This window comes from Amblyomma americanum, chromosome 10 (assembly GCF_052857255.1).
Source record: "Amblyomma americanum isolate KBUSLIRL-KWMA chromosome 10, ASM5285725v1, whole genome shotgun sequence".
NCBI classification, from domain to species: Eukaryota; Metazoa; Arthropoda; class Arachnida; order Ixodida; family Ixodidae; genus Amblyomma; species Amblyomma americanum.
Window position 1 is genome coordinate 132,964,831 of NC_135506.1, and position 23,997 is coordinate 132,988,827.

Here is a 23,997-nt window from a genome sequence, read left to right on the forward strand (position 1 = left end):
CAAAAAAGATGGTTCAAGAACAAACACAACAAACGTATAAAACTAAGGATAGTGGCTTTAATAAAAAATATCGAAACACATGCAGCACACCTAACCCGTCAGTAGTGGGGCCAGATTTGCAACCGTAGAAAGAAACGTGGAAACTTCTAAGTTGCCTCTTGGAACCAGAAAACATTAAAGACTTCCAACAACGTAACGTAAACCGCATCGTCCACAAATTAGATGTGGATGACAACACCCTCATTCAAACTTAAAAGACAGGTATCTCAGAACCGCGCCAAGGCCCCCCTCCCCTAATACTCAGGCCCTCCGAACCCCGAGCTCGACAAGATATATAGACATGGGAAGTGAGAGGAGCCATGCACAAACTGTGCACCACGTCTGCACCGGACGGAGATAAAATCACCAACAAAACCTTACGGAATCTGCACGAAAATTCGATCCAAGCCGTAACCAAACTCTTCAACAAACACAGGACGGAGGGCACCGTCCCCCAAGAATGGACCCACGCTAAGGTCACCTTTATTCCAAAGCCAGGAAAACCAGTGCAAATGGCGAAGCTCCGTCCCATCTCGCTCACCTCGTGCCTAGGAAAACTCTTCGACCACATTATTACCAGCTCTCTACAAACCTTCACGCACGAAGAGGATCTCTTCCCCCATACGGTTATGGGATTTAAAAGCAACCTGTCCACGCAAGACTTGATGGTTCAAATCTCTGAAAAATTTACACCCCAGACACGAACATTCCAGAACATTTCTTTCACCGGCCTATCTGGCACTAATTCACCCGGGTCAATACAAGTCCGAATGCCCTGTTCGTGGAGCTCCGAGAGCAAACTTCGAACACATACTCTTCATAAGCCGCAAACTTAAACCACCATCTCGCTGCAACCTCACAGACCTAGTAGGATGGGAGGTCGCGGCCTCTAGCTCACAGAAGAGGCTGGTGGAATGGGCGGAGAAGGAGGCCAGAAGTCATCGACTGATGGCCGCCAGTCTGTATTAAGAACCAAGCCAACGTAACCCCCTAACTCCTTCCCTTACTTGGTTCATCAATAAAGTTTTTACCTACCTACCTACATTGACTGTGCTCCTCACCCGTTCTCCATTTCTCTTTTCAATCTCCTCATCCCTCCTACCAGTGCTGGGTAGCCAACCGGGACACCCTTCTGGTTAACATCCCTGCCTTCGTTCTTCCTCTTTATCTCTCTTTCTCTCCTCGCTCATTTCCTTCACCGGGTGATATGCACAATATGCAAGGGGGCACCAATCTCACAATGCCGCAGCATCATAGGCGATTGGAAAAATTTAGGCTGTGGATTAGTGCAGCAAATCCAGGATATACAAAGCGGAAGCTGTAGGCATTCATTGGGTTCTTTAGCGTGGGCGTTGACAACTTTCTAGACGCCAATGATTTTGAGGAAAGGAAGGGTACATAACTGGCTGCCTGGACTCCCTAGCACCAGCCAGGAAGGCGGCAGGGTGTGCGTGCTGCTTATCCTGTGTGCGGAATGCGCTCACCGTTACAGACGCCAAACAGCATCTGCTCAGCTAGATCACGTGGACAGGCAGCAGCCGCTCTGCGCTGTGGAGCCCCAGCGCAGCGACGACGAGCTCAGCTCTGCGGCTGTCCCGTGATGCATTGCTATGGCAACGGCGCAGGGAGGACGTTCAAGGTCAAACGTGCGGTGGCGGCAAAAATAGCTCCGACGAAAGTGGTAGAAGCATTCACTTTTGAAAAAATCAGAGGGCACATACGACTGCTTACGTGCTGTGAAGGCGAAAGCATTGGTGTGCCATCCTAAGCGTACGACCTCGACGCAGGTTGCGCACTGAAAAATGGGACGAAGGCGCGCCTCCGAACGCTGAATCCACAAGGGTCAGAGCAAAACACTCGGATACTCTGTTCCAATTCTGCAGCGATCTAGCCTCTAACGTGACTAGTCGACGTATGCTATATGAAACCAGAAGTCGTAAGAGACTTCCCGAAAAGATGTACGACGAACGGTTGCATCAAAACTTCAGTACGAAAGTGTTTTTTGAGGACAGGAAATGCCGCAGTAACTGTCTCCCCTCTCGATGAAAACCTAAACCGCGCCTGAGAGTAAGAGGTAAAGAGTATGGAAAGGCATACAATTAAAGGTGCATATATCATCGGTTTGAATCCCTGTGACGAGCTTGTCTGCAACATGACTAGCACAAGTAACATACACGCAAGGACAAATCGTGTTGTCGCTTGATGACGTCCCCCTATTTTTGTTTTAATCGCTGGGATTTTCTATACCATCTGAGAGAATACACAGAACACACGCTGCCGGCGTTTCTCATAATGGGATCAATAAGTCTTTCGACGTAATGAAAAAATTTAAACGAATGGTTCGCGAATGCGATATGAAATGAAAAGCGTTAACTAAGTTTATTTCACCTACGCTTTCCACAGATTTAATACCAACGTATGTATCATAAAATGACGATTCGTTTGGTACCACCCGTATCCCTCTGTGACCAATGGTTTGCCTACCACGGCCCTCCGAGAGTCGCCCCCCCCCCTCCCCACATTAGTTTCGAAAAATAAAGGCCGTCTGTACAAATAAATGCCTCACACATACCCGAGTAACAACTTAGTGCGCTGAATTGTGCCACTTGGTTTGTCACCACTTCGAACCCTCTGCACATAGCCGGTCCGCCACAATTTTGTCACCAATGGCGACCCCATGTGGCAGCAGTCTCGGCACCCGCTTAGACGGTGCATATATAGGGGAACGCCAGCGTATACGATATAATCCGGACGCCGAGCCGGCTCCACTTCTACGTGCGCTGTCACGTGGTGGGGTGTCACATTTTGTTGATCTGTAGTGTTATGGCTATGATCACGTGATTTAGCCGCCATCCTGAAATCTGAGAGCGGACGGAGAAACGGACGCGAAGCGAGCAAATGCAAGTAGTAAGAGCGAACGCTCTTAAAACACTGAGAAATAAGGCAACGTGCAACAATGCCAGAGAGCACTAAACCTCCGCAGCTCTATTTCTCTCGATGCCGCGTAGCGGTCGCCTACCGGAAGTGACGAACCTCACGTTACAGACGCAAACATTAAGGCTTTGAGCTTTTATGAGGTGTTGCTTCATCCGGAGCAACGCCGTGCACTATATGGTTGTTATGACCACACCTTGAGTGATATAACACAGTAGCGCTCCTTACGGCGTCGGCTGTGTTTTGGTAGCTATCAATAGCCCTAATTCATTGGCTTGATTGCATCTTCATCCCAGCGGTGGCTCCGCGAAGCTCAAAACACCTGCGGCGAAGCGCTATGCCCAGATTGCACACGGCGACACCCATACTTGAAATTACGATGAACGCCTCACAAACAACTATACCTGTAAAGTTGAGCATAAAAAGACGTCTAGCGCTTACCGTAGACAACGATGCAGCCACGGAAGATCTGGCAGAGTCCCCGGAGCACTTTTGGTGCCACACAGCTGCCGCCAATATACACCGCCCGCACGCTGCTCACGTCGAGCGAAGGTGGCACGCCGCGCTGGGTGATCAGCTGCCCATGCGTCGGGTAGGTTACCAGCGTTGTCACCTGAGTCGCCAAGAAAAGATGCAGCCGGAGTCCAGCGTTAGCTCCGGTTTCACCGAGACACTGCCAAACCACTCGATGCGATAATATTCAGTTATCGTACTTGTGGCGATGCGTCAATTGGCTGAGGCTGTGCTTCCTATCCGCGATTGTCGTCGAACAGTCGTCAATGAAAGAACTTCACAAGCAGCACAGCACTCAGGCACTGTTGATGATGTCTTAGGCCTGCTTCAGTACAGGGCCAGAAGGCCGTCCGGCTGGTAGTACGGAAGCGAAGCCCTCCGTGTAGGTGAGGGAGAGGGAAGTAGGATGAGCATACAGCTACAGGGAAAGAAAAGCGGAAGTTCGCAGGGTGAACTCCATGGCTGAGGTATTTCGCTGATATTAGGATCTCATTTAACATTTAGGTGTCACTAAGGTGTAGCAATTGCTGGTATAATTCTCAAGGCTAACCCCACCTGTAGCTTGCAACAACTTGAACCACGACCTCTGAGAGCTCCGTGTTCAGGATAATTATTGTAGGAAAGCGGGAGGTGGTTGCTGCAGAGGTGAAGGTGGGGTGATGTTATGAATACATTGGAATGGATTTTCAGAATGAAATGCTTTTAGTTCCCAGTCTCCGATCAGTTAGGTGAAATTATCCGGAAACCGCTGTGAAACTGATCAGCTTGATGCCGAATCTTCCTGACGCATTCCTAAATATGCGATCAGATTAGTATACAGCGGAGAAAAGTTTTGATGCATCATAGCCCCGAGCGAGGTTACGTACTTTCCTTGATAGACCATGATAAACTGCGATTCAGGACTTTAAACAAACTGCGAAATGCACTTAATCATTCTTACGGTTGTAGTTGTCTGGACCAGCGATCGCTATCTGCCTTAAGTAGACGTGGTTCCTTTCCACTTCCAATGTTTCGCTTTCCATTTTAAACGAATGTAACCTGTTGAGGCCAATAATCATTATCCTAAATTTCTTGACACGGTATTGACACCATGCGGTCATTGTTTTTCATGCAAGGTCCTCATTCATGCTTCCCCGCAGTGACTTCGCAAGGCAAAGTAACCAGAGAACGGGAGATATCTGTTAACCTTTGTAAAGAGCTATTCTCAACATATTTCTATGAATACCTGCTCTAAAAACGCAGGAACAGTACTGGCTACGTCGTGACTCCGTCTGACACCCTTCCAGATTTTTATTTTATCGCTGCTTCTGCGGATGTCTATGACCGCAGTAAAGCCGCTGTGGATATTTACTACACCTCTGCATACCCGGTTCCGCGCTCTTATTACGCAATGCTTGTTTGACTACTTAGGTTTCAACTGTTTCAAAGAATTTCTAGTAATCAAGGAAAGCTATATATATAGCGGTTGGCTATAAGATGCAGATTCTTCTGCTACCTGACTGATTGCGTGAATACTATCATTCGCCCACTACTCCTTCAGGAGGCAGGCATGGTCTTTAGTGTACAAAAGTGTACGCAGAACCTATAGTAAACGGATGGGTCTAACCCTTCAGATTATCATCGGCAAATATTTTTTAATCCTTTACATATGCATTACGTGTTTCCTTACCGCGGCAAAAGAGGCAATTTTATGGTGCTGTGCGTAAGCGGTTTTCGAACCCAATAATTTAAAAAATTTTCTTCAATGTGCTAGCACTAAAGCCGCTAATCTTAGATTGCGCCGAATTTCTCTCTCCGATGCCTCTGGCGCCGAGGCCGTTGGTCTGTCGATGGTACGCATTTGTCCTCCGGTGGCTGACTGTAGCGCAGGATGGCTTGCTTCAGTTCCGCTGTGAACGCTACTCCCCTGTTCATCGTGAGGACATCGTTGGGGAGCGCCGTGCCGGAGAAGATTCATTCCACCAGAACTCTGGCGACTTCTGCTGCTGCCTCGCTCGGAAGGGCTTTTTGTGGATCGAAAAAGTTTGGCTGTATCGTGCGAAAATACATGAGCTGTCGAAAGCATGCAGGCAAAGCAACCCCTCTAGTCTACATAACTAGTCCGAAAAGCCAAATTTTGTCGAGCCACAGCGGAAAGGGTAGTCGCGTTTTCTAAAGTTTAAAAACTGACAAAGTTGTTACTAACGACTATCTACAAACCTTTAATTGCTACTAGGCGCCCAACTTTATGAGTTAAAAAGTTAATTACTCAAAACTTGTTGACCAGATCACTAGAAAAGATGGTTCACCGATTTTCCGGCTTCCGCCAACCCTCGAAATACGATGCCGTGAAAACCATAATATTGCTTGAAAAATCATAGGTTTGAAAATTACTTAAAATCTTCCTTGTGACATCGAGTATAGCGGTTGGTTATATACTGCGCAATTTTCTATCACTTGATTGACAGGTTCAGTTTAGTATATTCTATAGCATCCTTTATGAAATCCGGCGTCATCATATTGTTCCTAGGCTTCAACTAAAACTAGCCCATGTAAAGATCCATCCGATTTTAATCAATAGGATTGAATAATTTATTCATCAAAAATTGAGTTTACCTGAGTTAATAATTCTAATACGAATTTAATAAATGCGCATTCTGGCATAAAGCACATTCCTTATAAGGTCATTCTATCTGTTTTAATTTATATTGCCTCTATACCCATCTCTATCACCCCGAGTTCGATCATGTGCCAACGCCAGCGTAATACACCGCGGCATTATTTACAACACTGGCCGCAATTTATTTCAAATTGATCTCGACACAGAAAATGCATGGTACTCATCCTGGCTCATGACACTTGGCGTCCTCAGAACAAACGTTGTGATATTCACTGCTCGATCTACTGTCATTTTTTCCACTTATAACCTGAATATGCGCATTATTGAACCTTTCATTGCGTACATAATTATATGCAAGAGTTCACTCCTCCTCTAAGCTGCAATGGAATCAGCATGTTAGCCTTATACAATAGTTACACGGCCGACTTAACCGCGGTTAACCGTAACCATGGTTAGGCGGAGATAACCTTGGTTATCGCTAACCTCAGTCTGGCGGTGTTACGCGCGAAAACCTGTCCCATGGGCGTGTTCAGCGCTGGTCACGTGACTGCTGCTTCAAACACAATTATAAGACTCATTTTATTCCCGTGATATAAAAAACATTTAACAAAACACTGTGATAAGAAGTTCTTTTGGTGAACTAAGCTTGGTATCGCCTGTGCATCTAAACTTGTTGCCCGATGTTGTTCGAATTCAGACAAAACATGAAGGTAGACTTTCAACATGGGGCGCAGTCGACACCGTAGCCGATGCTAGAGCCAATGCAATCCTCTTCGCTGCTTGCCATCACCTCGGCACTTTGAGCTATTTCGTTTTCTTCGTGCTGTTTTCGTTTTGTTCAATTTCAGATTGTTTCTCGTGCCATAGTAAGTGCACTTTTCTGTTTTAAGTATATTTTCAATCTATTTCATCTTTTTCTTCGTGTTTGAAGTGTATTTTACTACATGAAGTGTTGACAGTGCTGTGCGTCGGCGGGAAGCTGCGCATACATAGCGATGGCACAGAGCAAGCCTATGCCCGGCGGTGAGGACGAGAGCAAGTTTCTCGTTGTGTTCGCCGCTTATCAAATGGAAATGCAGCAGCTACGTCTGCGACAGCTCGCCATTCTTGGCGAACTTGAAGACAAGCAAGCCAAGCAAGAACGAGCTGAGCATACGTGCCGGCACCTCCAAGCTCTGGCTGCAACGCTGTGCTCTCGCGAGCGGAGTGTGTGGGCGTATCCACGCGAAGCTTCATGCTACGAAGCAACGCTTCCGCATTTGCCAGAGGCTGGGTTTAGGGAGAACTTTAGAATGACAAGAGGCACATTTGAATACATTTTAAATGTATGTGACTGCATGAGGAGGCTGGACACAAATATGCGGAAAGTAATACCACTGCATAAACGTGTGGAAATTGCCATATATCGTCTTGCGACTTCCGCGGAAGAAAGAACTCTGGCAAACGTGTTTGGAGCCAGTCGCTCCTCAGTTAACATAATTGTTAAGGAGTTCTGCGATGTTATTGGGCGAATTTTCCAATCTCGGTACGTGAGAATGCCGAGGATGCACGAACTGGCCGAGCACCTGCAGCAGTTTTCTGCAGTTGCAGGCTTCCCTCAAGCTGTTGGAACACTAGACGGCTGCCACATCGAAGTCTGTCCACCTTCCGAGCATGCAGTGGACTACACTAACTATAAGGGCTGGCATAGTGTAATACTTTTGGCTGTTGCTGGCCACAGGTACAAATTGCACTCTTTCTGTCATCCTACTCTTTCCTGTGTTCGTCTCGTCGTGTGCGCAACGCCATACCAACAAAGGTACAAATTCCTTTACACAAAGAGCGGATCTCTTCGGAGGAACCATGACGCAGGTGTGTTTCAGGAATCGAAACTGCCAAAGATTCTGAGCAGTGAATTGTTTAAGATGGAAGCCAAGCCATCGAAGGAGTACACGTTTCACCTCTGCTGCTGGCTGATCAAGCCTTCCCACTCCAAAAAAACATGATGAAGCCATACCTGCATTTTGGCACTACTGATTCTGCTACGCAGGCATTTAACGTTCATCTTTCAAGTGCCAGGCGTGTGGTAGAAAATGCCTTCGGGCGGCTCAAGGCAGGTTTTCGCATACTGCTTAAGGGCCTTGAGTACGACATTGTCAGTGTGAACAAAGTCATTCGCTGCTGCGTACTCCACAGTATTTGTGAGGGCTGGACGTAGTCCGTCTACAGGATGGACGACGACCACAGCCTTCCTGCACAAGCAGTCAAGAGGAGCCTTCGGGGGTGGCAGTGAGAAATGCCCTGGCAAAGCACCTTGCTTCACAGTGAACGGTCTTGCATGTGTAGCAGCAGTATGATAGGCAAGATCGAACGCTTCCATCGTTCGCTAAAAACATCCCTCAAAGCCCGACTAGACACCACGCACTGCACCGCCTCCGTACCACTGGTTCTGCTCAGCTTCCATGCTATGCTGAAACTAAATCATCGTGGCACTCCGGCTGAACTTGTCTTCGGCTCACCCCTGCGCCCTCCTTGTGAATTTTTCGAATCTACCGGTTCGTTGACAAGTCCCGACCCTACCGATTACGTGACACAGCTCCGCTATTTTTGCCGCCATCTCAGGGCGACAATCTCCGACGCCAGTCTCGACGATCATCACATGTTCCATCCGAACTCGCGACTTGCACGCACATCTTTGTTCGCCGAGACTCTGTCCACAAGTCGCTTCAGCGCCACTACGACGGCCCCTTCCATGTACTCGAAATAACATCGAAATTCTTCATCATCGACATTCATTGATGCACTGACACCATTTCAATCGACCGCTTGAAGCCAGCCTTCACAGAGGACGCCCCGCCCACTGGACCTTCATCTGTGCTTTCTCAAGTTGTTTAGCATGATGAAAAGTAGTCATTTGCAGCAGAATTTAGCATCGAATCCTGACGGTACACCCATCAATCAAAGCACCTGCCCACTTCATAGTATACCTATTCATTACACCGCATAAAGTACTGAGATGTGGCCTCAGCCTAGAGCTTGCAGCATGTATGTGTATCTGTTTTATTCAGTGCTACCCCTGTGTCATGTTGTGCAAAATGGCATTGTAGGGTTCTGGAGGTTTACGACTTGGATCTTGTTCAGTTGCCTACGCACTTTATAATTTTTATAGCTTGTCTTATAGCATGTATATATTATTAACAATGTTGGCCACGAAGTAATTTGGTTTATGTAGGGAAAAGGCTTGTTTAACGTTCGCAGGATAAAAGGACAGTTATAAGCATTCTTAAGTTTAAAATATTTAAGTGAGTGCCGCATCATTATTGATGTGGAAAAATTTGACGGTAGTATAAAAAAAAGATTCGGCTTAAGCATTCGACCATGCTGCACTGTCTCAGTTGGTAAAACAACACTTATTTCAGAGGGGACCGGTTATTTCATTCCTGATTTATATTTGGTGTGAAGTGCGATTTCATGACATCAAGCATTCCTCTTTGAATCTCGTTGCTTTCCTTCTGCAGTTCGAAGAGCTGCTTTCCCAGCTCAGTACATTCTCTTGCGGCCTTGGCTGCCCGGTCATCGGCTTGCTGCGGCATTGTCAGCAGCTCCTGCAAGAGCGAGCTTGCAGGTCTTTTTCGGCGCCTTGTGGTGCTGTCGCTGCTTTCTCTGGGCTGGGCCATGGTGTCTTCAGCTGTATCATGGTCAGCATCAAGTGTGAAGGTTGCGAGAACCTCTCCAGCTCCATCTTAAGAGCCTCTGTCCCCTGCCAATACCAAGCAAAAGTTAAAAACTATAGATATGTATGCCACATAGCTGCAGGAAATGAAACCTAGCTGCTAGGCAAGGCCCAAAATACAGATGTTTGATAACTAATCAGGAAAGATCGGAGAAATGAGCAGGATAAGAAAGGTAGAAAGGACGACTTCCAACTCACAAGCCATTTTATGATGGGAAAGGCACTGTGGATTCTTCCTTTTATGAAATCTTTGACATTAAACTTTATTAGACTACATTCCTATTAGGAATACCTATGAAGTAATATAATACGGTTGCCACATGTTTTGGAAAATACAAATACTTGCACCCTATTCCTTTAACTGCAGCCAGCTGCTCCAAACGGTGGACACAAGGGCAGATTTAGGATTAACCGGGGTGCAGAAAGTTTTGTGCAGTCCCATTATGCAATGCATTTCTTGTACAGCAATTTGTTCGTCTTGGAGAGTATTAGTACAGTCTGAGAGCAAAGATCTCTGACAGCGCACAGTACAGTGTGTTGTAATTGTGTTATGTGTGGTGACATACAAACACAATCAAATCATGTGCAGCTTATTAGAAACACTTCACACAGCTATGTATCATCTCATCTTGTTCACCGTGTCGTTTCCCGCAGGTTTTCTTTGCTTGTTGGCTCTTGAACATGTTCAAATTATTTCATGTTCTCTTTTTACTGCCTGCTTTGTAGCAACGTACATATATATTAAGATGAGTTTATTCTATTGTCTGTAATAAAACAAAAAGTGAATGAGACATGTCTTTTCAAAGTTTTAGTCACTTGCTTTGTGTTGTGTAGTGTTTTCGAACTACATAGCTGTGATGGCTATAACACGTCATCTTGCCGAGGCAAAAAAAAAAAACCATTTCCTTCTTGCAGCGTTGCTAGTCATGATGGATTACAATACTTGCGAATAAAATATGCATGCTTTCAGCAACTGTAAGATTTAGTTTTTCTGAACCAGTGAAATTAGATTACCTCCGCACTTTCTTGCACCAGGCTACTGTCAGTCACTGGCAGCGCTCCGAGAACAGAGTGCAGCAGCCAGTAAAATGGCCATTCAATGCCTTTTGATCCAGTGCTTGAGCCAGATCTCCTCCGCTACCTAGAAACAAACGTAGTTTTATTCCATGAAACATTGCATCAGAAAATTTATAGGCGGGTAGTGTTTCGTTTAAAGACAAATAAACAAGAAAGAACCTGCTACCCATATGGAAGACGTGCATATCCCGCCTGTCTTTGTATAGATTGAAAGGGTGCAGAATCGGAGGACAAACATGCTGTTCAGCACATTCAGCAGATAAAGTAGTACATCTCAAGAGTCAACCGTGATAGCGCAGGTACCTGATTTCACGTCGAGATTACTTTTCTGTTGCTACGGTTAATTTGGGACGGAAAATATAAAGTGAATACAGGTTCTATACAGCCTCTGAGCATTTACTAATACCGCGCGACCGCCGACCATGACCGCCGACAGGCTGCGAAAAACGTAGCAAGCTGAGCTAACTCGAGGCAGGACCTTCTACTGTTGCGCGAACTCTCACCATTAATCCGGGTTATTGTCATCGGTTATCGGCGCGTGTAAACTACGTCAGCGACGTTCGCACTGCTAGGCGGATGCATGCCATGCTATGCGCTCCAAAGAGTATCAATACCGAAACAAGCCTGCATTCTGCTGGCGCACATCACTTTGGACGATATAGGAGTCAATTCAGGAGACGCTGCCGAAAAACACTGCACTTGACGCGCTTACCGTTAGTAGACATGCAAGTGGCCAGTTCAAACGAGCCGAGTTCAGGTCAGTAACGATCCGCGCACATCGCAGGTCAGCCAGAAAAAGACTAATGTATTCTACAGCAAAGTTGCTGTCATGCCGGACGACACAACATGAAGCACGGCGAATGTTTGTGCGTACGTGCAGCTCACCGGATACCAGCATTAAAAAGCACAAAAAAGAGCTTCTAAGCTACACATTTATATGAAGTGGCTTTCGTACTTACCGGTAGTGCTTACTGAGATTTTCCAGCTTCTGCCGGACCTGTTTTGCTCAAAACGGCCTTTCGCCTGCCGGCAGGCCTGCGTTCAGAGAGTCCGCCATGGCGCTGTATATTTTCGCATTGCGCGTATTTGACCGCAGAGCCGAGAGATTGTCCTCCCAGATGCGTATCAGTGCTTCTGTTGCGCCGTCAGCCCAGTTCACACGCTTCTGTTCACTTGATGTGGCAGCGGGCATCGCGGGCTCAGCCGATATGGTTGCAGCCATTTTGTCAGTTAGCCGCTTGACCAAGGTAGCCAACCTCAGTTACCCATAACCACGGTTAGTGGCATAACTGCGGTTAGGCTCTCCGTCTAACAGCGCACAACTGTGGTTAATATTAACTGAGGCAAACTTAACCGCTTTTAAGTCGGCCGTATAACTAGGGTATTATTGTACCTTCGGATAACCAATTGCATGGTCATTTAAAACGAAACCGAATACAGGTCCTTTCACTCCTAAAGAAGCTTCATTCCGTCGCATTAATTATTCCGAGAGCTGAGTTCGCATCAGTGATCTGGGATACACACCACGCCTACCGTATAAAAATAAAACACTGAATAAATGCAAAACCTAGCCTCTCGTTGCATCTCGAATTATCTACGTTTCACTAGTGTCGCAGCACGGAAGACGCGTGCAGAAGTCGACATCTTATCACATGGCCACAAGGTATTGACGTCTCGCACTTTTCCGCCAACTTAATCGTCACCCGTCACTTCAGGCTGATTTCTTCCAATCACCCTCAATCGTCTTTGCACTCCACCATCGCTGCTTCAAAGTAAAGCGCATAGCACATCGAATATGCTTTTACTCATTAATTCAATGCCCAATAGTCGATAGAATTAAACTGTCATTTACCATTGTCACCGAATGAAACGTACATGAATTCCAAGAACTCATCCGCTCAGATAGCCGTATTTATCTTGTTTCCGATTTTTCCTTTCTGTTGGTACATTTTTTCGTTTGCATATGCTTTTCTGTATGCATGCATATGTAATGACTGTTTACAACTGCATAATTATCGTTCTCTGCTGACGTACTGGTTCTGTAGAATTTCGAAATTCAAAGCGACAACTTTCTGGGACCCATTTTGCTGAAAATCAGGCGGCGTATGTTGTAGATGTTGTCCACGCAAAATTTGGTTTCGTGGAAAAGTTGGATACGTCACTTGTGGGCGGCAGTTTCGAAAGGTGAGTAAACATTAGGAAACCAGTGATTAAAAGGTCGCAACATGACACAAGTATCATTAGAACATTAGGACACGGACGTATAAAAGGTAAATAAGTTGCACTGAAAAGGAAATTGCGGTCATTATTCCGGATTCGAACTCATTGCAGCTAGGCTGCGAGTTCGGCACGCTACCCACAGGCCACAAAGGTTTTCGAACCACTGCGTTAATGCGGGGCTTTATATGTATATCACGTGGTCTTTCACATAATCAAGAAGTGTCCGTGTTTGAGTAACCAACAGCCGCCACTGTCGGGACCCATTAACGCTATCCCGTCATATACTAAAGGCGTAGCTTAAATGTCGCCCAAATTTTTCTTCCTGTAAGTCCTACGCAGACTTTTTTTTTCTCAAACTTTTATTCGATCACATCTTCCCGCTTGTTTATCATGATTTGTGTTTAGAATTTTTTGTTGGTGCTATATTAATATGTTCAAATCTCTGTTGATAGTACTGTTGGCAGTACTTTTTATGTAGTAAGTATTATGTGCTGCATTTTTTGTATAACCTCCTTCATTTGTCCCTAAGTAACACGTTCTTTTGAGGATCTGCAGGTTTTTTAAAATAAAATCTAACTTAATAAAACTAAACAGCGGTATGCATTGTTGCACCTTTGATAAGCAGGGCTTAACACCGCCAACACTGAAATCACTGGTTTAGGACAATTGTGAAGACCAAAGAGCCAGGCGCAAGACGTGTAGAAGTTTTTAGATCTTCCTGCAGGCTTCCCGAGTGGCAACGTTCGTTTCTATGCCCTTACTCACCTTGTACTTAGGGATGGGCGCAAGCACTGCGCTGAGGTCCGTGGGAGCGGCCAATACGACCTCGACATGGTGGGTGAGCATGGTGAAGATGAGCCAGATGGGTGAGGCGTGCATCAGCGGCAAGTAGGCGAGACAAATGACTCCCTTGCAGAATCCCTGGTTCTTGTAGCTGCACGCGCCACCATGAGATGACCATTAATAATGAAACAAGAGAACCAAGATAGGTTGAGGGGATGGGTCTGTTGTGGGCAATCAAAGCAAAAGGGGGAAAAACCTATAGTTCGTCTCTTTGTCACTGCTCAAGTCAGTGTGTTTCAAGCGTCGACACAGAAGTTGGCACGTCTTCTGTGGCGGTGAAAATTGATGTCAGGGTCCTACCTATAGGGAAGCGCACGTAAAGTGTATATCCGCTTAAACAGCGCCGCCTCTCTCCTGCTGATCATTTTCGAACTTTTGTCCGGGGGCGTCGCCTTCGGAGCGCATTGAGCTCTTTCATTGTGAGCACGTGCCCTCCTGCTCACAACTGTACAAGAGGGGTTGCCACTCGTTGTGAGTCCCGACGTTCAGAGAGTGGGGAAACATTGTTTAATCGGGGGCTGTCGCAATAGTTCTCTGAAATCCAAGAGCCAAGAGCTGCCCATCGAATTCTGCAGATTTCTTGTACGTGTCCTACCTACATTCTTAGAAAAACACTTTCAATATTGGTAAATTATGACGTACTGTAATGGAAATATTGAATACAATGGTCCATGCTTTCAATGTGTAGCAAAAACTTTTAAAATATTTTCCATTGCTCGCATAGAACAATGGACGATAGCAAGAACATTAATTGCAAAAAAAATATGTAGATGGGAGATTCTTGTAGTCAAATCTGCCGGTACACGGTAAATATGCGTTCACAAGCTCTTTCTCGTTAAAAAATGCTTTTGTCCGGATTGGTTGGTATGGAATGGTTGAGAGCAAGCCGAGATAACTGCTGTGCGAAGGATGAAGTAAGCTGTTTTTTCTTGCTAAACTTGTTTATCTATTTATTACAGATACCTCAAGGGCCCTTGGGTGAGGGGTTTACATGAGGGGTATGTTGCACGGGTAATATTATTTCTGACCTGCTTTTGCTATAATTCACTAAGCATGCCATGTTCAGTTGTCATTTCATTATTTTTTTTTTCGCCAGTAAAGCCCTCCGCCGGTTAGGTAATGCAAAAAATTATTTTGGTGACTGACACCAACAGCTGCTTTAAGCAGACGCGAGTGAGGCAGTCAATGATGGCCTCATTGAGCTGACGTGTGACGCTCGGAACAATTTCCGAAGTTACGTTACTAATATAATAAATTTCTACAAATAAAAGTAGTCAATATGTTTGCTTGCACATGAATGAGCATTTGCATATTAAACGTGGCTCTGCAAATACATTGTTCTAGGAGTGCGTGTGCGCTGTGATTGGCATTAAAATATATATACCAACCGTTTATCTCAATGTTATACTGATTAACCAAACTAGAGCTTTTTTTTCTGTTAGCCATTAGCGAGCAGCTGGTAGGCGCATTTCGTGCGTGTTTTCGTTTTTCTCTTCTGCTCAGCGCATCGCCTTATGGGCATTTCATTTTATGTTCAAATAAAAATTATTTTCAATATACTGCAGTAAAAAACGTAACGAAATCCCAACCATCTGGCCAACAAAGTTGCTGGCACCTAACTGCTCAGCCACCCAACAATATAATTATTTTTTGCAAATGGCCTCGCCAAAAAAAAAGACGGAAGAGAATATTTACCTCGAATTCCACATCTTAAATGATCTTGTCGTTTACAACGCACATTTCGTCGTTACGGTAACGGCGTTTCCGTGAACAATCTGCTCCACGAAGTGAACCTGATTCACTTGCAATTCTTTTTTTCAGGTTTCCGCTGCGAAAAACAATATCACTCTCCACTATTTCTTTGAACCTACAACACAGAGTGTACAGTCACAATAGAAAGAAATGCCAGCAGCGCGGACCTACCTGCTCCGCTGCTGGAACTTATTCCTATCTCTCAGGGTAGTATACACTGCTCTCAACACATACGCTAGGGACATCTAAAATACAATAATATACCACTCTAGCATTTTTCGTTACCACCGAGGTACAAGTTCCTTGAGGATAAATTCCACCTGGGCGACGCGTGGGCGCCGTGCTTTTCGCATTTATTTCTATTGCACCTGAACATTTTTCTAATCCTCTGAAGCTCGTCAACGTTCAAGCACGAGGCAAAAACCACGCGGCTGCGCAAACAGATCTGCAGGCAGGCCAACGCGTGCAAAGAACATGCAGAACAAGCCTTTTTCAAGAGAAATCGCAGGCACTCAACGAGCAGGTACTCAACGGGAGGGGTGACCAGCCTTCTCGGTTAATTGTGGGGAGTCGGCCGGAGACGGTTCTTTTCACTGGCGCCTGCAGCACCCCCCCTGCGAAGCTGCAGTCCACTATTTGGACTCCGTTAGTCAACTTCATCATCATCATCCATACTACGCCCACTGCAGGGCAAAGACGTCTCCTGTGTCTCTCCAATTAACCCTGTCATTTGCCAGCTGCGCCCATCCCATGCCTGCAAACTTTTTAATCTCATCCGCGCACCTCACCTTCTGCCGCCCCCTGCTGCGCTTGCCTTCTATTGAAATATACACTGTAACACTTAACTACAACCGTTTATCTTGCGTTCGCATTACATGCTCTGCCCAAGCCCATTTCTTCCTCTTGATTTTGACTAGGATGTCATTAACCCGTGTTTTTTTCTCTCACCCACTCTGCCCGCTTCCGGTCTCTTAAAGTAAAACCCATGTTTTTATTTACATAGCTGGCTGCGTTCTCTTTAGCTTAAGCTGAATCTTTATCGCTAGCCTCCGTGTACTTCTGCCCCGTAGGTGATTACCGGCAAGATACAGCTGTTGTACACTTTTCGCTTCAGGCATATTGGTAAACTTCCATTCATGATCAGACACAACCTACCATATGCGCTCCACCCCATTCATATTCTTCTAGTTATATCCCTGTCATGATCCGGATTAGCAGTCACTACCTGCCTAAGCAGACATATTTCTTTACCACTTCCAGCACCTCGCTGCCACTTGTGAACTGCTGTTCCCTTGATAGAATGTTGAGTAATACTTTGGTTTCCAGCATGTTAACGTTAAGACCCACCGTACCGCTCTGCTTCCCAAACTTGTTGATAATGCTTTCTTTCCTTGTTCGCTGCGTGCCAGCGCGAATGCTTCCTGCGTCGTTCGTCGTTATCGTCAATTTTTTTCTGCATCCGCTTGTCCTCTTTTTAAAGCACGACGTGCTCTGTGCCTGTTTGCCCAACGTTTTTGTGCCTGTCCCTGAAATTTAGGACTAACGCTGCGGTAGTGGCGAACAAAAGCGGGAGCTCCATATCACGCGGATAGAGACGGGCAAGTTTCTTGACATTTCATATTTGGCTGCAAAAATTTATATTACTTAGGACAAGTCCTAATAGAAGCTTTGAGATCGCATTTGGAAAAAAAAAAGTTCTGTGGAAGATATTATGCTCCAAAATCTAAGGAAATGCAATATTCTGGGTGTTTTAGAAAATTATTGTTTTGTATGCGTTCCACTTCGCACAAGTTTATCTCCACATGTATGTAGGTATTAAAATCCGCTGTCGTGTCACGAAAGAATAACTGTGGATGATGCCATTTTGGTTAAAAACCTACCCGCTTAAGAGGAGAAAATTTTCCATCTTTGCGAATTAGTTAAAATGAATTTTAATCTAAATTTTTGGTCAGAACTTTTTTGAGTGCTTTCTGAATCTTTGCAATATCATTGTTAGCATCAGAATTGAGAACTCCTCTTGCATTGGTATTTAATGTAGCTATAAATATTGTGGATTCACCGAAAACGGTCACATCGAAACCCACCTATTTCTATTTAGGCAACATGCACTCCAAAACGCTAATAGTCAACTGGTCAAGCCACTTAATTAGTTTAATGAATAAAAAAAATTAGAGAAGTATTTTTCTGGTTTTTGGAGTAAAACCACCGTTTTGCAAGAAGTAGCATCGCCTGTTTCTTTTAAATCCTGCTTCTTGCCCACCTTCGCATTGAAGTCGCCCATTAGTAGAGTACGGTGATTTTATTTTGCTCATTGCCAAATCCACGTCTTCATGGAAGCTTTCAATGGTCTGGTCATCATGACTGCATGTAGGCGGGTAGGCCTGCACCACCTTCAGCTTATACCTCCTATTGAGCTTAATTACAATAGCTGCAACCCTCTCATTAATACTGTAGAATTCCTCGATGTTGCCAGCTATATCCTTATTGATGACGAATCCTACACATAGTTCTCCTCTATCCATTAATCCGGGATAGCACAGTATGTGCCCTCCCTTTAGTACTTTATGCGCCTCCTCTGTCCTCCTAACCTCACTAAGCCCTATGACATTCCATTGAATGCCAGCTAGTTACCCGAACAGCACTGCTAGGCTAGCCTCAATAGATAAGGTTCTAGCGTTAGACGTTGGCAGGTTCAGATTCCAATGGTGGTCTGTCCGGAGCCAGATATTCATGGCGCCCTCCGCTTCGTCACAGGTCTGACCACCGCCTTGGTCAATTGCTCCGCAGCCGCTAGAGACTGAGGATCTATGGTTAATTGGTTTTTTGATTGGAGGTTGTGGCCAAGTACTACACCAGGGTGGCCAAATCTTGTTCTGATGAAGGAGTGCGGAGTCCTTTTTTTTCCAAACCCCGTGTCAAATTCCTCGGCACTGGGATTAGAGCCTAGGTCCTCTTGCACTCGAGGCGTACGCTGTACCTCTACACCATCGCTGCATCGCTTAACGAATACATCGGGTCTTTACTTAAGCTTAGTTTCCTCTTCACCACTTTTAGGCTACCTCTTTTCTTTAGAGAGTGCTCGAGGTTTTCCATGGAAAACTTCCTTATGTTGGCTACCATCTTCTTAATGATTTACTCAGATAGCTCTGCCAGTTCTATTCCGTCCTGGGGTGAGACTCCTTCATGCTGTGGAGTTTCATAATCAGATCTTTTGTCCCCTGATATAGCCTGACAGTATCCTGTCGAGCAAACATACCGAGTACTTCTAATTCGAATTGTGTAATGAGAGCTGTTAGATTATCGTTAATTGCTTGAACATTAATGTCGTCGTCCTCAGTTATATCCCGATAACCGTTCGGAAACAATAGCCTAAATTTCTCAATCTCCCACCTGCGGGCTTCCGCTTTCCTGGTTTCTTTCATTACCTGCTCAAATCTAGGCTGATTCAAGACCTTAATATTCTGTGGTCGCTACAACGCAACTTTCCAAGGGCTTCCGCATCCTGTGCGGTGCCAGGACGAGCTCATAGTATGAAGGCTATCTCCTTTTTAGTCCTACAATTGCTTCTTCCCTACTTTCGCTTTGAAGTCGCCCATCGGTACAGTTTACCGTTTTTACTTTGGTCATTGCCAATTCCACGTCTTCAAAGAAACTTTCTGCGATCTAGTCAGCATAGCTAGATGTTAACGTCTAGGCTTCTACGACCTTCAGCTTGTACCTCTTATTGAGCTTAATTCCATAGCTTCGACCTGCTGGTTAATACTATGGAATTCCTCTACGTTGCCACACCTAGTTCTCGTCTGTCCGATTTTTGTCCGCAGTTATTTAGGAGCGCAATAGTTCAAAATGCGGTGTAGTTTTTCTAAGTTACTTTACAGCTGAAAAAAAAACCCTGTTTCGACTGCTCACCATTCGCGTACAGCTGCAGTGTTTGTACACGGTGTTATTTCGCTTGCTCGTTTCTACACTTAGTACGGACTCATGTTTGGTACAAATGACTCGCCTACTTTATTTTGAAATATATTTAAGCAAAGCAGTAACATCAACATGTTTGCTATCACGATAATCTTCTTGTCGCACTACATCAACCCAGCATGTTGTTCCTCGCGACATGTACACCATTGTTCCAAACAAATATACTATTGTACAGCACGATAAGCTCTCCCATTCATTCCAACTGCTTGTTGCGATTTGAAACAAATGCATGCCATAATAGTGCGTAGCTAAGAACCTTACCGTGTAAGAAAACTTAACGCGAACCGCAACTTTGAAGTCCATACAAGACAAACGGTTGACAAACAGAAACGAACGAAAATGTGCTTGAGGTATTCCTATATATCTTCATCCGTCGATGTTTCCATTATGACATACTGGGCGTGTGCCCAGTTTCTTAATTGCTTTTGGCATTGGTCATCCAAAAAGGACAGAAACGGCAATTCAAACCAGGAAGAGGGCCAGTCTTTTTGGAGCAACTGTGTCGTGTTTACCCTCCACTCACCAACCAATACTACCTCGCAGACTAATTACAAAGGCGTCTCAGCCACTGTTGCTGTTCTCGCGGACAAGCAAACGTCGTGAGAGCAAACAGGTGTAGTTGACCTGATTTTTGATAGCTTAGGCTTGGTGTCAAGAATGACAAAGAGCAAGCGGTGTCTTCTATAAAGAAAACTGTTCCATAAAAATTGAGATGAAAAAAATTCCCAGAAGAAACACGAAGGACGGCAATAATGACGCAGACAAGCCCTAAACAACCCAACTTTCCAGAGCCCGACCCAACGACCAACTTTTGGTTTTTCGTAACAATACCTTTTTGTATCTTAATGAAATGGCAGCGCACAAGCAAACACAGACAGAAAGAATGGGACAAGCGCTTCTTTCTGTCTGTTTGCTTGTGCGCTGCCAATTAATTAAGATGCAAAACCAACCAGCCCAGTCGGCCGCTTTATCTTTTTTTATGGCATCTATTTCTCCGAAGAAGGTTGCGAAGCGTTTAGTCCTACCGAAATGACACAAATCATTTCGAATGTGTCGGTGGCGATAGCGAGAATTACATAAATCATTTAAAAGCCTCAATACTAATGTAACAACGAAAGTGTCAACTAAAAGAAAGAAATCAGGACGGTTACGGCTGTGCAACGCGAGGCTTCGCTGCCGCCGCTCCTGAGGTATTTCGTTTCGTGACATAAGTTGTTAGAGTATTTGAGACTGGCATGTATATATATATATATATATATATATATATATATATATATATATATATATATATATATATATATATATATATATATATATATATATATATATATATATATATATATATATATATATATATATATATATATATATATATATATATATATATATATATATATATATATTGTAGACCACACTTCTTTGCTTTCCACGCAAACTCGTTCGTCGCTAGCCCTCCTTTTTATTCCTCTGCTCCAGGCGCACCAGTACGGAACACATATTCGGCTCGCGTGCCTTGAAGCAGTCGCCGCAGATGGAGCGTGCCACATTCCTCGTCTGTAGCCGTAATCTCCCTCCTCTTTCTGCTGCACGACCCTTCGGATGGTCTTCATAGGAATCACCTTCCGGCTACGCATTCATGCCTTCTCGGCTCACCTTCCTCCTTCCACAGTTACCTTCATCTTAAGGTAACCCTGCTATTGCCCCATTGTTACAACCAACCTGTTACGCCCACTAATACCGCGACGCCGAACCTAATGAACGGGGTTTTAATTGCTACCACTGTAGAAACTGAAAGCTGTTTGTTTAGCCTAATTCCTCATCAGAATGTTGTACGAACAAAACTTGAATATGCTCGTGCCATTTTTGAACCCCCTCCCCTCCCGTGTGTAACCTAACCGGCTTTCCTGTCCATTTAAAACCACGCACTTGTAGATTCGTTTTTTTCTAAGCGAACTTCAACGAAAGTTTCGATAATATAGAATCTCGATTCATCTTCCTACCCTTGTTTGTTTAACAACGTAGGTCCACGTCTCGCTGTTTTTTTTTAGCTCCTTTTCCGCGCCCTGGCTTTGTTGTAGTTCCGAGATTGGTTTCAGTACAGGTTTCATACCCGAAGGTGACCAATTCAGCGATGAAGTTGCGGTGTCTGATGAGAGCTGCTTTCGGCAGACCGGTGGACCCGCTCGTCTGGAACACAAGGAGCACGTCCTCTGGGTCGGCCGGCGCTGGAGTCTCAAACTGACTCCGACGTGTCTCCTTGAGTTTTGAGAAGCTCACCATTCCGTCGTTATCACCCGATACCACCAGGGCCTGCGAGGAGAATTTATGTATACTTTTTGAAGTGAACACTGTGCATCGCAGGAGCTTTACAACAGCACAGTTGGTAGAGAAATTATAAAGATGATCGCACATGTTTATGAGCTCCCCTAGCAAAAAAGTGTGTGGTGGAAGCGCCCACAGGAAGAGCGGAATAGGGCATCTAAAACAAAGAAGTAATAAAAATTTGGAGGAAGTTAATTCACACTGCGGTGATATGTCTCAAAGTAGAGCACTTTCAGGATTCAGTCATTAGTCTATTAAATAAGTCTTCACCTAGAAACACGACGCATGCCAGACGTAATAAACTGAAATGTACCTTGCGAAAAATGAATATTTCCTGCAGTTTACTTTGTCCATAGTTACACGTATTTATAAACTGTAGTCTCTTCTCATTACAGCAGCGTGAGCTTTTTTGAGGTATTCTTGTTCGTCAATAGATGTGTAATAGTTGTTCGCAGACAGTAGAAGTCGAAGCTTGTGCTAGTTGGTGCGACAACGTTTTTTAACGGAGGAAGAACACGGACGAGTAAGGATGCACACGGACAGGGCACTCACATACAACTAGAGCACAATACAGCTGGAAGTCAGTGTGTGTTTCTTCTCTCATCAATGTCCCTGCGCTGTTTCTAAGATAAGAGCACAAATGTGCGCCATTTAGTTTGGCTTCTTTTCTTCAGTGCTTCCAATACGACATGTTTCATTTCATGGCGGGAGCCTTTACTAGCAAGCCATTCCCATCCGGAGTGAATCTGTTACTGAATGCAAGTTAACGCCGCTGCAATAGCAGCTGTCCTAGAAATCCGTAAGCCAAAGGAAGTCAAAAGCCAAACCAAGAGAAAGAAGAGAAAGTACAGAAAAAAGAAGAGGAAGGATCAGTGTTGCTAGATCAATGTTACTATGTAAGATAACTCTTGCTATGGACCCATCTATTAGCGTTGGGAAAGATGACATAAAGAAGAAAACAGAAGCCAAACGAAGTCAGGAGTGCGATGAAGAGGGAGAGAAAGAAGAAGATGACCATGAAAAAGAAGAGAGGGTTGAAGGGAAGTAAAGAAGAAGGGGTAGAAAATACAAGTATGCCTGTGTTCTTGCCGAGTTCATTCGTTATTAGATGATTAAATTTATTTTCCAGAACAGGGTGGTAGGTTTTCACGGATAAAAGCTGCTCTAGGAAGCTTGAGGGAGCCTCTGAAACCCTCACTTGGGTTTAAAGAAAATGAAAGCAATATAATTACACCTTACAACTCAAATTAGATACAGTGGAGTTAGCGCAGTATCAGTCTATGCACCAACATGACTGTGAGGATTGCATACGATAAACAAATAAAGGAAATATCAAAATGTATTTCATGAAATACATTTCAAGAAATGCCGTGCTTACATTTAAAAAATTACCACGAACACGAGTTATTTGAAAACCGGCAATAAAATGGAACTGTGTAGTATTCGATACAATATCAAATATATAGTCTAACGGCTGGAAAGCATAGCGCACAGGCACATTAATGTTACGTGATGGCAACCCGATAAAGTGAGAACGCCATGGCAGATGGCTATGACACGAGTTAATGGCGGTGGGATTAGCGCGAGAGCGCCGTGCCGCACCACTGCTCACTTTGTAGTCTTCCAGTCCGTGACGCTGCCAGGGGCCACCGAGCGATCTTTCCGATCGTACGAACTAAATAAATGGCATGCAGTGACGGCGAAACGTAAGACATGACGATGGGCGTTACAGGAGGTATGAACGCAGAAGAGAAGAGTATGTAGGGCTTGCCGTCACAATGAAAGAGCACTACCTTAGTCGCTTGCGAATAATCGAATGAGCCTGGCTTAGACAGCTTGTGGCACACAGGTCACCTTGAGTCGATGGCCGATGTCCATGGCCACACAAAGCGACATAGGAAGGGGAGCTGTGTGCTGATGTTCGTCGGATCGGTCGGGTCGCTTATTGGGGTCTGGTCAGTAGGATCAGTTCGTCGTGTCTTGTGGTCGGGGCGGGGGACGGGGCAGGGGC

The 23,997-nt window shown here is 44.9% G+C and overlaps 1 protein-coding gene across 1 annotated transcript in view; it reads right to left on the reverse strand.

Moving 5' to 3' along the window:
• Positions 1-23,997, reverse strand: part of LOC144106427 (uncharacterized) — a 306,858-nt gene that overhangs the window by 137,130 nt on the left and 145,731 nt on the right. The window contains exons 5-7 of the mRNA XM_077639237.1: positions 21,775-21,974; positions 13,860-14,028; positions 3,415-3,586 (exon numbers count right to left, since the gene is read on the reverse strand). Of these exons, the coding sequence (XP_077495363.1) occupies positions 3,415-3,586; positions 13,860-14,028; positions 21,775-21,974 (541 nt within the window). The remainder of the gene's footprint in view (positions 1-3,414; positions 3,587-13,859; positions 14,029-21,774; positions 21,975-23,997) is intronic.